The sequence below is a fragment of the Pan troglodytes genome, chromosome 5, assembly GCF_028858775.2.
Source record: "Pan troglodytes isolate AG18354 chromosome 5, NHGRI_mPanTro3-v2.0_pri, whole genome shotgun sequence".
Lineage (NCBI taxonomy): Eukaryota > Metazoa > Chordata > Mammalia > Primates > Hominidae > Pan > Pan troglodytes.
The window spans coordinates 139,872,969-139,888,085 of NC_072403.2; the positions used below are offsets into that span (position 1 = coordinate 139,872,969).

Genomic DNA, 15,117 nt, shown 5'->3' on the forward strand with positions numbered 1-15,117 from the left:
TCCCTGATTTTTTTTTTAAATTTTTCTGAATGATTTTCAAATATGTGGTTGAAAAAACAACCCCCCCCCCCATTTTCTTGTTCTAAATAATAAGAAAAAAAAATCCAATGATTTTCCAAATAGGATTGTATTAAATCCATACAGTGATATTAATATCAAGTACTCCCATATTCTGGAACATGGTGCATGTCTCCACTCATTCACTTATTATGCGTATCCGTAAGTACACTTTTGTGTTTTTATTCAATCAGGAACTGTATCGTTCTTATTAAATATATTCTGAGATATTTTGGCACTTTGTATTTTTAAAGATTATTTAGTAATATTTTCTTACTTCTGTTTATCACTAATATAAAGACAAGCTATAACTCATGAATATTTATGCAGATTTGGTCATTTAAATACATGTTTATACATCCCATTTAAAAATATTATCCATACTTTTCTTGGTATAAATCCTTTCATCTTAAAATAATTTGTCTTTTCTAGTAGTTACACAGTTTATTCCTCTTGCTGCCTTATTTCATTTGCTAAAACTTCCAAAAATGTTTAATATTAGTGACACTGATTATCCACATAACATTCATGATTGTAGAAGCAGTAATATAATCTTTATACTAGTTTTTTATGATAAATAAATAGTTGTTAGTTCTTCATTCCTTAACATGGCTGCTACTAGGTATTGTTGAATCACCTTTATCATGTTTAGGATGCCTCTTAATTTCCCTAATTAGAGTATTACTATAAATATTTTGAAAATAAAATTAAATGCATTAATCTATTAATAAAGTCATACAGTTTTGGTACTTTAATGTACTGACATAATGAAATATCCTGTTAGATTTCCCACTACTGTTGAAATATTCTTGCATTCTTAGGGAAAAAATAATAGGTCATGTAGTGATATTTTCTTAATTCACTACTAGATCCAAATTTTCAATATCATATTTTGAATTTTTTCATGTTCTTGAATGAAATTGGTCTGCAATATGTGTGTGCATGGGGAAGACAGGAAGAGGGGGAAGAGAGGAAGAGAGAGAAGAAAGACATCATGAAAGAGGGAATGAGAGCTCCAGAGAATGCTATCTTTATCTGATTCTGTTATCATCATTATGCTAACCTTTTTTTTTTTTTTTTTTTTTTTTTTTTTGAGACAGTGTCTCCCTCTGTCACCCAGGCTGGAGTGCAGTGGTGCCATCTTGGCTCACTGCAACCTCTGCCTTCCGAACTCGGATGATTCTCTTGCCTCAGCCTTCCAAGTACATTATGCTAACTTTTAAAACATAGATATTAGCTATTCCTTAAAGTATAAAGGAACTTTAACTTTAAAACCATAGTGCAATTTTAATGATAAAGTTTAACAATCATCCTATTTTCTTCTACCAGCTATTCATGCTTCTAAATCTTTGTGACCTAATTTTTGAAAATTAGCATTTGTCAGAAAATCCGTGTCCTAGACTAAAAGTTATATTTTTAAGTTTATACATAATATTTTCTATAGCTTTTCTAATAGCAAGTATAATGGCTATGTCCCTCTGTGTTTCCTAATATTGTATATTTTGTTTTCATTGTACCTCATTTAGAATTAATAGTGGTTTAATTACTTTATTGATCTTTTCAATAAACAAGCTTTTTATTTCTTTCTTCTCGTTTTTTATATTTAATTTTTCCTTTGTTCTATTCTACTTTTTCTGATTTTCCAATGTTATAATTTTTCACATGATTTCAGAGCACATTTCAAAACAGAAATCACTTATGAGTATAAATTTTTCTTACAGAATAATGAGGTAAATTTTGATGTAAAACTATTGATCTATATAATATAATTTTAGTTTTGAGGAAATCATTCAGGGATTATTCAGAAGAGGATTTGGTGACTTCTAATAGGCTAATTTCTGGGGCCACTGGTCAGCGGTTTGTTATTGCTTTCTATTGGATTTTGGCAATATCTCAACTTTTTGTTAAGTATTCAGGTTTTCCTTATTACTAAGTTCATCACTGATTTTTACAAGACTTGTATGAACTTAAGAGACTGCATATTCCACATTTCCTTTTTAATAATATGAGCTAGTTATTCATTCAATCAAGCTTAATGCTTCTTTCTGAAATCTCCCATATCAATTGCTTATTTTATTCTACTTGATTTGTCTAAGAAATTTTCATACATATTTTACAGTTAGAATAATCATGATTATGTTGTTCTGTATAATGCTACTTTCAACTTAATATTTTGCCTAATTTTTTCATGTTGGTAGGATAACTCACAAGTATTTTTATAAAATACTATTCAATTATTTCTCTATTGTTGGGCATTTATGGTTATCTATAAGTTTTTAATACTATAAATGAAGTCATTGTATTTTAAATAAATTCCTTAGGAAAGATTCATGAAAGTTAACTTCTCAAAGGACATAAACATTTTAAAGCTCTGGAGATATACTGTTTTATTGATTTAAAGAAGGTTTGTAGCGATTTAACTATGATCAGTAACGTATAAAAATACGTTTCAACATACTCTAACAATCAATGAGGATTATTCTTTTTTAAAGTTCTTGCTGATTTGGAAGGACAAAATGGTATATAAGTACACTAGATTAAACATTTTTAATAGGCTTGTTAACAATTGTGTTTCTTCAGAGATTCTAGTTTTTTTTTTCTTCTACTGGTATTAACATTATAAATTAAGGACATTAATAAACAATCGCAAGGTTCTTCTGTCTGTATGTACCTTTGATATTTTTTTGTGCCACAGGTAATTTCACAATTTTGTGTGGTCAAATCTACCAAGCTTTACCACAAAATGTATTTCACTGTTACTATATTCCACTTTAGTCTACTACACCAGCCACCTTACGTTATTCTTTGCAATGTAACACTTGGAGTGATCCTTTTAGAAATAAAATTCAGACCATGTTATCCCTGAGCTCACAAACCCTACAATGGCAGCCTAACTCAATTTTAGTATGAACTAAAATCATCATGGCCTACAAGGCACCACTTATCTAATTTTGTGATTTCTCTGCCTTCATTTTGTATTTCTTTTCCCTTCACTTACGGATATCTGCACATCTTGGCCTGGTGACTGTCTGGCATTCTAACAGCTTTACACATGCCTCCAGGCTTCTGAAATGACTCTCCCCTCTGTCAGAAACATTATTGCCCTGGACATAACCCGTCACTCCCTCACTTATTTCAGGTCTCTACTCATATTACTTTCTCAACAATGAATTTTTCTTTGATCATCCTTTCAGAATTGTAAACCATTTCTTACCCTGCCTCAATAATATTCCCTACTTCCTTCCCCAACATTATTTTTCTCTATAGCACTTGTCATGATGTATGATATATTAGATTTATTTATTTTTATTGCTGTCTTAATTCAATCGGCTATAAGATCCACACGAGGAGATTTTAACATGTGTCCCAAGGTTTAGAAACATGTCTGGCACATAGTAAACTCTCAAATAAACATTTGTGGAATGAATACATGAATGAATGGATTTTATAGCATCATCAAAACAGAACTTGGCAAAGATTTTAAGAGAAAAAGCAGTTTTGATATCACTTTTTAAAATAGAATTTTAGAGTACTTACCCTTTCCAGGGTGAATGTCCTAACTACATATTCAGCAAGTGGTTCCATTTCTACACACGTTACTTTGAAGTCGCCATAAACTTCAGTATCATCAGGCCAATATTTATAGCATTTAACCTAAGTGACAAAAAGAATATATAGACAGACCTGAATATATAATACTAATTAGCCAAGGTGATTTAATTCCAGCAATAACTCCTTAGGTCACAATTAAAACTCAGTTTAAAAATCTATAAATGAGAAAAAAATCTATTATACAATAAACAGAGTTTATATAGTCTCACAAAAAATATACAAGCCTGATAATGCAGTTAGATTCCAGTACAAAATTAAAGCTTATTTTATTACTCAATGAGAAATCAAATAATTTTTCAGCCAGTCAAGGTCTACTTAGAAGTACTCAATTAAAATGCTGTGCCTATAATTTTTTTTAAACAATTGGATGATATTCTATTTTGAGTGTCTTACATGTTGCTTCTCAACTATGTTCATTTTTATGACAAAAAAATTCTTTTTCTTCCTCTTACCCGGCCAACCTCAACTAAATTTGTAACCATCACAATGCAAGCAGATTGTTCTTGCCAAATCATCCTCCAGAAATCATACACTGTTTCATGAACGGGACCTACAAAGAAATTAATTTGAATATTATGTTATCAAAGGAATTTTGTAGTTAGTAAGAAGTTTAGCTAAGATAAGAAGCAGAGTAAACTAAGTAATTCCAAAAAAGGTCTAACACAAAATGTCACTGAAAATACTTAAATTCAGTTCATATCTAAATTCCCACAATAGACAAAAACACAGGCATATACAAGTTTTTGTTTTTTTCAATTTGCCCTCTACACTTCCCAGTTTAGAAGAAACTATCACTAGTTTGTTGGGTATTTATATTTGTCACTAAGTCACTTTAATGCATCTTCAAATATATGTAAAAAATAGAACTCTTATACCACCATCAACCAGACAGCATATATTACCAATTAAATAAGTGCCCACTATTTATAAATAGTGCATGTTTAGGGATCAATAAAAACATATCCTTACACATAAGGACATATCCTAATCTTATCATAATATCTCCAAACTGCAAACGCATGTGCTGGGCTATTCTCTACCGAATACCATAAAACTGAATACTGTTCACCACTATGGTCGATCTTTCTAACTTTAAAGAGTACACAACTGAACTCAATTACTCCAAAGATATGTGAAAACACAGAAAAATGACCCCTGTTAAAAGAGTAAACCTAGCTTTTGTTTTACTTTCCTTTTATATAAAAAAGATGTACAGGTTTCTCTTCTGAGGGCCAGTAGTCAATTTAGAGAGATAACTACAGATGCTTTTTTTGTTGTTGTTATTTGGATACTTTTACTCCCCAGTGTACCACTATAACAAGATCTCTCTACTGTCTTATTATATTCCATGAAGAATTAACTTGACTAAATTCCATCTCTTTGTTTTGTTTCAGTCTTGACTCGTCAAAAAATTGCTCAGTATAACAGCTCATTATAACAATATTGGTCTTGGGTACTATTAAAAAACTTGCTGCAAGAAGACAGGCCTCTTATATGAGACTTCTTTTTCCTTTCCTCAAAAATGAGTAATTCCTCTGACTGGCACTATTGACTAGTGCTCTGACCTATCTGTGTAACAAGGATCAAATCATAATAACCACTACCAGCTTTTCTTTCACTTTTAATTAAAAGTAAATCAAGCTTAAATTTATATAAGCTTTACACACACAATAAATTTGTACTATACAAATGAGTAAGGAGCAGTGTTAATCAGAAGGGCTGATTTTTTTGTTACTAAGATAAAATTAAAAAAAATAAAAACCACCACATAGATGAATAAGCAAGTTTGTTTTTTCTATAACATTTAACAAGGCAAAGTTTTACCTTGGGTTGCAATGTAATGACTTGGTCTCTGGTAGCCCTAAAATAAGAGAACAAATTAGTTATCATTTTACATCAATATCAGAAATAAATGAATGAAGGCATAAAAAGATGAAGACAACCACCTGTTAAGATTAAGTTATAATAAAAAGTCCAGAAATGAGTAGTGAACACATAGTTCACTTCTCAAACCTACGTTATCTGAAAGGTAAACATAAAACAAAAATTAAATATTTTAAAGGCTCTGATTAGAATATATATTGTATAATTGATTTTTGTTTGCCATGGAATAACCTCATAGATTTTGTTTGGTTTCACTAAAATGTTTATGCCTTCATGTAAATGTTTAGTCATTCATTCCTGGTAAAATAGTGTTTAAAAATATTAATTCTCATTTTATCATCCAAAAGTACAACACACTGCATTACAAATGGACGAGGACATATTAGAACCATAAAAAAATAACAGAACATTCCAATGTTAGAGCTGGACAATGCATGTGTGCATCCAATCAAAGTCCTGCTGAGATTTTTAGAGAATATTCCTGTTCTACAACACATTCAGGGATATGCAAAAACTATTTTGTGCGTGCTCACAATGTTAATTTACACACACATAATTATAGATACACACATATATATAGGGAAAGAAGAGTTTTTAAAAATGCATCTTATCTTGAGCAAAAATTTAGTATTTTTTTTTTCAGTGTGCTAAAAGTTCTGTTGAGGAGGAATAGATTTTTAGTTGCTCTCAATTGGTTTGAATAACAACAAAGCATAAGTTGTAAAAATGTTGATGATATGATCCTAAGTTCTGAATTTGTTGCATATTTACCAATGAGCCTTAGTAAAAGTCTGTGGTACAATTTGTCCACATACTGGTGTGGGCAACTCAATACACATATAAATACATGTGAACTGAGATCTCCAACCTAAAATTTAATAGCATGAGTATTACGTTGTTGCAAATTTGGAAGATTTCAAATTTTTAATATACCACAATGTTTTATGGAAAATAGCACAATGTTTTATGGAAAAATTTTTCCAAGCTTTATAGGTATTTCATTTCCACTTCTTAAAAAAAATACCAATTGCAGAAGTATATACTCATATCGTTTACATATAATGAACTAATGGGAGAGGGAAAATTATGAAATTGTATAGAAATAGACCAAAATACACTGGGGTCTTAACAGAAAGACTGGATAACAAGTCTTATTTAAAATACAGTCCTACCATATGAACCATGAAATAATTTTATAACAAGGCTCCAGTGTACATGTCCTGGCAGAAAACCCAGGTTAAACTAAATAGGTAAGAACAATTACAAATTTGTCATAGAACTGTTGATTTTTTTATTCTAAAAATTAGACCATTAGCTTAGTTTTACATAATGACGTTTGATAAATTTATATAATGAATAAGAGTAAGATTATGATCAGAAATTGAACCCATATACTCACATACTATGCTTTATAAAATATATTAGTTCAACTAAATACATAATGACAATTCATAACTCTAAAATGTGAACCTAATAAATGTAATGAAAATTATTTCCTATTTATGGAAATTATAAAATGTTGGGTCCTAGGTTTCATATCTTTTAGGTCTATAAAAGTATACATATGCTACCATTCTTAATACCTCCACCTTTTGTCTTATAATTATACATATTGTGAATCAATTTAATTATAGCACACCTAGATTTTAATTGTAAAAAAAATAGTTGAAGTTTAAAGAGTGCTAAATATATGCTAGGCATTGGGCAAAATGCTCAACATGCATTACTTCATTGAATTCTCACAACAAAGTGATGAGGTTAGTACTGTTATTACTATCCCCACTGCAAAGATAAGGAAACTGAGGTACAGAGAGAGAAGTAACATTCCCAAGATCTCCAGGGTGATTATGAACCAGGTGGTATCACAAAGAGCCTGTCTTCCTTATAGGTAATGTAATATATTGCCCTTTAAGAATATTTTATATTTTGTTTGATAATTACTTCCTTTAAATAAAGAATTTCCATGTAGATACGTATGTAATCAAAATTTAACAGTGAAATATATGATCGAAGCAACCTTTTTCATTTCTGTGATTCGATATATATGTGTGATATGTGTATTTTACAATTGAAATTTAGTAATTATTTTGCCTGAGTAATTTTATTACTTTAAAAGCCAATACAACACATCACAAAATAGTCTCCCTACTCATTTTAACGTCAGAAGTCAAATGTAAAAAGTAAAATTTCAGTAACACTAATACACATCATACTATCCAGCTTCTCACATATGTTTAGGGAAGGGTAAGAATAAAAGCCAGAAACAGAAATCATCAACAAATAAAACTCGAGTACATAATAAACTGTCAAAGCTAAAAATGGTCCTGTTTTTCTACACAAGAAAAGGGAAGGTGGTAAAATAGATCTTTACGCATGTGAAAGAATTACAAAAAAACGAACAGAGATATATTGTATGAAGCTAATTAGGTGAAGCATGCAGAAATAACTAGTAGTAACAGAGCATTAGTAATAACTGTAATTAAGAATGTTTGTATTTATAATAGGGTGCTGTTATTTACATATAGTGGTACTTACATCCCTGTACAGCCAAATCTACAGCCCAAACCAAAGTCAGGTGTGAAAGAAAGCACAACAATGTCAGTAAGTACTAGGACGCAGAACAAGGAAAAGTGTACAGTTTGTACTTTTATATTTTAAAAAGCTAGCAATCACTTTATAGGTAATAAGCAAAAAGGTTCATATATATAAGCCAATAAAGTAGACATACTTAACTATAAAAATACTTACATCAATATAGTTGGCATTAATATAATCTGAGGAAGGATCATCCTCTACAGGTTGCAAAATCACTCTGGAGTGATCATCTAAAATTTTAAAATAATAAATATAAGCTGTTAAATTTTCCCCCTGTTCTGAGACAATGTCATTGGTAGAGACTAAAGAATTCAGTGGTTGCCCATAGTCTATCCATAGTATACTACTACCAAATCAGTCCTTTGAAGAAATATAAGAATGTTAGTGAACCTTGCTATTACACTTATAATATTGTGTGACTTAAGCTTCACTGACTTGAACCTTCATAGTTAGTGTTTAGGAGACATGAAATTGTCTGGTAAGTAATCATTTGAGTCATAGAATTGTCTACATAACTGAACTAGACTTAACTTCTAATTTTGCTTTTTAGTCATGACTTTAAACGGGTTGGATCCTTTTCTTCTGCACTTTACAGCAAATGAGCCACAGAATTAAAAAGTGAATTTTGAATTCCTGCTCTCAGTTTCTTACTCCCTGAGAATCAAGGTTAGATTTTGAGCTATTCATAAGATACTTTAAAATAATTTAAATTCAGAGCAGAGTGGTCTAGGTAAATCAGCAGCTAGTTACAAGTTAAACTATCTGCTACTTTCTTTACTGATCCTGTGGTTTTGTCTGATAATGACTTTATTATCCCGTGTATATCTTGAGGACTTACTCAGGAGGAAGTCCCTAACGATAAATAATATCGAACAACTGGAGTTTAGACAGTGGCTCCAAGTAAGAATTAAAGGCACGTGGAAAGAATAACACCCCAATCTTGAATATGTTTGATGGAAGTGTTAAAACAATTTATAACTGAAAAGATCTTACTTTTTCATTATCCTGATAGTCTTAGCTGTTCAGTAACACCCCATGCATTTATGTACAAACATGAAATCAAACAGCAAGTTATCTCCACAGGGTGAAGTGGCTGAGTCAATTTAATTAATGAGGATGATGACAATTTCAGAATCACTGCTAATAGCCAATGTTGTTTTTGTTTGTTGTTGTTGTTTTTTGAGACAGAGTCTCGCTTTGTCGCCCAGGCTGGAGTGCAGTAACGCAGTCTCTGCTCACTGCAACCTCAACCTCCCGGGTTCAAGCAATTCTCTTTCCTTAGCAACCTGATTAGCCAGGATTACAGGTGCGTGCCACCAAGCCAGCTGATTTTTGTATTTTTAGTAGAAATAGAGTTTTGCCATGTTGGCCAGGCTGGTCTCAACCTCCTGACCTCAGGTGATCCACCTGCCTTGGCCTCCCAAAGTGCTGGGATTACAGGCATGAGCCCTCAAGCCTGATTGTAAATGCTGTTTTAATATTAAATAGATTACTTCATAAACAGACACACCACTCTCTGGGATTTTTCTTCAAGTTTAAAACCATATAAGCATATAATATTTACATTCACCAAGAATTGAATGGGAACTTACATGCTATAATGTTTCCATATCGGTTTTTTGCTCTATTTTGATCTTTTTTAGCTACATCCCAAGATGCTGACTGTCCTTCAAAAAAGCTCTGGGAAAACAAAACGGATAAGCAGACTGAATTTAATTCCTTTTTAAAAATCAGGTTTATCTGTTCTGAAGCCCCAAATAGTAAAAACCACTTTCTCAGAGAGGAAAGCAGTCCTACAGTAGTAAACAAGTTTCATTCTCAGACCTCAAAGCCGCTTTGTTGGATTCATACTTGTTCATCTTAAATTGGATTCAGGTCAAATTAAAGACAAAAAAATAACTTTAGAGAAAAAAAATGGACCTTGAAAGTATTTTAAATTTAAGATCACTATAATGAGAGGTAGAAGTAGCAAAGTATCATTCTTTTCAAAACGTATTGAATGATAATGCATCAAAACTGCAAAAAAGCTTTTAATGAGTATCTTTCAAGTGTGCATCATTTAGCATTTATAACAGTAGAAAGAAAACCTGCTTCCCTCCATAATTATTCATTAAATTGTGTGCAATACATCGCATCTGAGTTTCTTTGAAGATCATGAAAAAGAGTGAGTCTTCACAACAAGGGACCATATAAAAATTAAAATAGAGTCCCCTTCTTCAAGAATCTGGGAACAGATGAATTTGTTGACTAGTTTAATTACTATATGCAGCAATTTAAAACGGGTGTAAATTTCATTTTGCAAAAGAACTTAAACTTTGCTCAACACAGGAAACGGGGTCTTCAAAGAGCCCAGTGGTCTTTGAAGCAAGGTACACAGGAATACACATGAAATGAACAAAAAGAACCCGCTCTGGCAGAATAGTCTAATTCCTTGTACTTATTTTGTTACTACGGCAGTGTTTCTGGCATATATCTAAAATCAACTTTCAAAATTCAGAGATAACTAACACTCCTAATTTAAGGTATACAGGTAATCCATAGATAAAATATGGAGTTTAAAAGATTCTTCATGAAATTGGATGTATTTTGGATGGCCTTTTCAAAGCAAAATATTACTTGGATTCTTTCACTTTAAATGTGTGCATACTGTGATGTGTTCATGGGTAGTGGACTGGCTTCCTTCCATGCCCCAGATTGGTATTTCTCAGTAAGTGAAGGGTGGCAAAGGAACTATTTTCCTTTTGCTATATTATGTTTGTTGGAATGTTTGGTTTTAAATCATTGCCTTTGTGAGATAAGTCCTGGTATTTTGGTTTGAGTAGGAAGGGGAAATAAGGTTGGAAGAAGAATTTCCCACTGCCTTCTTTTGGCTTCTCAGTGTTGTTTACTAGATTTGCAGCGCTCTATTTTTTTCTCAGCCACCCTCAACCAATAATCCATAAAATTAAACTGAGAGTGGCAAGTAGTATATTTAGAGCACAAAGCTTCATCTGATTTCTCAACCATAAGGTCAACAAAAAAAGGGGCAGAGAAGTACCTGCTACTTGATTCATTCAAATGATAGAATCTGCAATGGAACAATGGGACCCAAAGTGTATTGCTACTTGATTTTTGCATGGGGAGATACACAAAGTGTTTTTTTTTTAATACCATAGTAAAATCAATTACGGAATCCAACGTTAAAGATTCTTGTAATAAATTTAGACTCATATATCTCTGGGAAGTGCTTTTTTCCCCATTCCCTTCCCATTCCCATGTACACACACTTGGTTGTACACTCATAAACACTAGATTAGAGAGCCTACAGAACAATCCCCTCCTTGTTGTGTTAAAGAGAGGGGAAAAAATGTTAAATTCCACTGAGTATCATAGTTAAAAATCAAATTCAATACAGTATCGAAACTTATTCACCTCATATTCCTCTTTGAACCCATAGCTGTCTGATGTCTTCATGAGATTAATGTGCTGCAGTAAATCAGCTACCCTGATGGCTGGATGCAGCTGTCCTGTCTGGTAAGGGGATTCCGTCCCTTCACAGAGGTAGCGAGGTACGTCTAGAAGGCGACTGGACTCTGCTGTAGCACTGTGGTTCTCATCTGGCATTTTTCAGATTTCAGAAGATTAAAAAAGAGACAAAGTTATCTTGTTTAATATATGTATCTATGCAATGAAGATTTTAAGACCTTAAGATCTTTCTGATAACATGAGGAATTCTGGGAAAGAAATATCATACAGTATAGGCCTAGACAGTATCCCCAAAGACAAAACTCAAGGTTTCAGGTGAGAGTATATTATGTGTATATCAGCAAGACAACAGACACTGTGAGATGCAGGGAGACATCTGATAGACCTTTTAAAAGCTTAAGCGGGAAATTTTGCTGAGTTGTTTTTCTTGCATCTGTAGTCATAGCAGTATAGTGGGACCAGAGGACCCAGCTGTCAAGTGGAGGTGTTTTCATGGTCTATTAAGTCGACCAAACTCCTTCCCAACCATATCCCAACCTCCCTCAGAGATACCCGATCTAGGTGACCCATCCCCAAAGGGCTGCTCTTCTTGTTCTTGTGGCCCTATTCTCTGGGGCTTTTTACCACAACACACTCTGCACTGGGAAACATGGGCATTCCACATGATCACCCCCTGATGCCACTCTGTCTGCTAGCCAGACTACACGTGCATTTATATTCAACCTCTGCCGCCTTGACTTATTACTGTTATTGTTTTTATTGCAAATGTATTTTGAGTCTCTTGGCCACGCTGCGAGAGAAATCAGGGCGTGCTTCTGGAGCAAAATGTGGGTTCCTCCCCTGGAAGTCTTTTCTGGCCCCTCCAGGTTGAGTTACAAAGCTCCTTCTTTATGTTCCCATGACCTCTTATTCATTTTTACATGTCATTTCACTTGCTCTATATTTTAATCATTTATTTACTTGGCTATTTTCCTCACTAAATTCTGAACACACAGTACAGAGACAGAATATTTTTCTTTCTATTCCTAGTGCCTGATGCATAACAGTCACTCAATAAATATTCCAATGAATGAATTAAAAAGTCAACTGAATCCCTGACCACTCACAATTAAGCGTAAGTCCCTTCCCAATTGTGTTATTAGCTTAAAAAGAAAAGAAACTTTAAATTCTTTTTCTGTCATAAGAAGGAAGAAAAGAACAAGAACATTTTTGCCTATGAAGAATAAACAGTACTTTAATGACCGAAGTACTAAACATTACAACGAGAAGCATGCTCATATTTATCACATTTAAACTTACCACTTAAAAAAAAAAAACAAATGTTTTAAGGGGTGTTACTTTGAAAAGCATTATACCATCATACTCATTAACAGAAGAGAAAATACACTCTTAGGGGAACTTTTTTTTTAATGATAATGCATACTGTAGAGAATGATATTTAATTAACAGATAAACATATTTCAAGTGCTAGTACATTTGCCTGTTCTATCACCAACTCTACAAATAGGATATAGCAAAAAATGAATTGTTGTCCCCATGATAAACATTTTTTCTTCCTGGAGAAGGGGAAAAAAAAAGAACCCTACAATCAGATTTGTGTGCCTCTGTAATTTAGCTTGATTGCATTTATCTTTACTCCCTCTTATTAAGCTGAATGCTTTTTTTTTTTTTGCATTCATTCCTAAAAATACACTGAGTCAAAAAATCCCTGATAGATTCTGTTGTGACCTAACCACTCAAGTGAATTCATGTCTTCTACTCAGATTTTGCCCACCCCTCTACACAAAAACATTGGCTAGCAAACATGATTCATGAGAGTTTCCTGTTCTCACTATGCGACCAAAGTCAATGGATCTACTTCTATTAAAATATTACAATCAACAGACCGACATAAAGAATAAATACATCTCCCCAGAAAAATTAAATTCAGAAGCAATTGATTTGGGCACTGCCGCAGAATATACAGTTAAGGCTGAGAAGTAAAGAGAACAGATAACGTCAGAGAGGCAAAATGCAATCACTCAAGCTGGAAGAAGGTAGCCAGGGCTCAGTGGAGCAGCCCCAGAGCTCACTTTTACCTGCTGGAGTAGCAGAATATTTACAATTGAAAAAGGCTCAGTGAGAAACACAGAATTCACCCATATTCCAAATCTTACAGATGATTGTTTCCCAATATAAAATAGACAGTGCCTTTTGTTTTGCATTAAGCTTTAATACAGTAGTACAATGAGCAGTAAGGTCTTTAAAATAATCACATATGCATTATTAATCTCAATACATTTCCACCTCATTAAACCACCTAATAATGTGACTAGTAGTGAGGGTACATGTACTAATCATTATTCTTATTATACATTTAAGAATAATAATTTGAAATACATCCTTGATTGAAAGGTTTTCTAGAGTTCTTTGCAATACACTTACCTGTTATAGGAACTTAAACCCAATGAAGCAGTAAAACACAAAAACCAAAAATACGAATCAGTATGAAAAGTTTCTAAGCCCTTTTAAATCAGTAAGTATTAGCATTAAGCAATATTTGAAGTGATTTCAGAAACTGCATTATAAATACAAAAATGATTGGATGCAAAACTCTAAAGACCACAATCCTAAGAATGATGAAAAATACAACAAATCATTTCTACATCTAATATGATTAATGAGATATTTAGCTTTTAAAGAATGCCAATATATTTTTAAAACCAGTTTGACTTTCAAAATTAAATAAAATGTGTAATGAATGTTTATATAACTAGACTTTATGACTCTATTGTGTTAAATCTAGCTTTCCTTAAACATGAATATCCTTTTTCACAGGGAAAATTACTATGATAATTATTACAGTTTATAAAACTCATACACATCATCTAATTTTCTCTTTATAATAAAACCCCGTGAAAAAGGTATGGTAGGAATTATTATACTGTTTTATAGATGGGAAAACAAAGATGTAAGGTATTTTTATGAGTTCATATTGTAAATCCACAGGAGGACCGAGACTTGGACTTTACATATGTGTAGAAAATTATTGTAAGGAAACTTTTAACATTTAGGCAACTAATTTTTTTCCAATTAGTTCTCAATATTTTAATTGAAATTTATTTATTAACTTTATACTGACAGCATTCTACAGTGCTTAGCAGAAGATGACATTTTCAGAGGCATCTGATGTCTCCTTAATGATCCCCAGTGATCATGATTTATGGCTCCTCCCTGTGTGATAAGACCACTCCCTGGGGCAAATCCCCAGTTCACTTCCTAACCATTATTGGTGGACATCAAAGGGAGAGTGCAAGTAGAGATGAAGAACATTGACTTTTCAGATTATTTTAGAATATATATCCTTTATAGTAATTATAAAATTATAATTTTAAATATTTATTTTAGTAAATAAGAGGTATATTTTACATAACTGAGTTAGTTGTGTTGTTCCAAAATATTTTTAAAATGCAATTGAACATTGATTGTATGTATAACAAAAATACAAGCATAAAATATAAGTTA

General features: G+C 32.4%; 1 protein-coding gene across 13 annotated transcripts in view; it reads right to left on the reverse strand.

The window, feature by feature from the left end:
• The window catches only part of PTPRK (protein tyrosine phosphatase receptor type K), a 559,129-nt gene that overhangs the window by 18,373 nt on the left and 525,639 nt on the right, over window positions 1–15,117 (reverse strand). For 8 of the 13 annotated variants that reach the window (XM_063813453.1, XM_054686295.1, XM_001167592.6 and 5 more), the window contains 7 exons: window positions 11,560–11,744; window positions 9,741–9,828; window positions 8,302–8,378; window positions 8,089–8,106; window positions 5,494–5,530; window positions 4,122–4,219; window positions 3,595–3,711 (listed from right to left, as the gene is read on the reverse strand). In XM_063813453.1, coding sequence (XP_063669523.1) covers window positions 3,595–3,711; window positions 4,122–4,219; window positions 5,494–5,530; window positions 8,089–8,106; window positions 8,302–8,378; window positions 9,741–9,828; window positions 11,560–11,744 — 620 coding nt within the window. Of the gene's footprint in view, window positions 1–3,594; window positions 3,712–4,121; window positions 4,220–5,493; window positions 5,531–8,088; window positions 8,107–8,301; window positions 8,379–9,740; window positions 9,829–11,559; window positions 11,745–11,773; window positions 13,170–14,037; window positions 14,050–15,117 lie in introns of those variants that run through there. The other 5 variants (XM_009451976.4, XM_001167740.6, XM_063813451.1 and 2 more) reach the window with 2 other exon arrangements.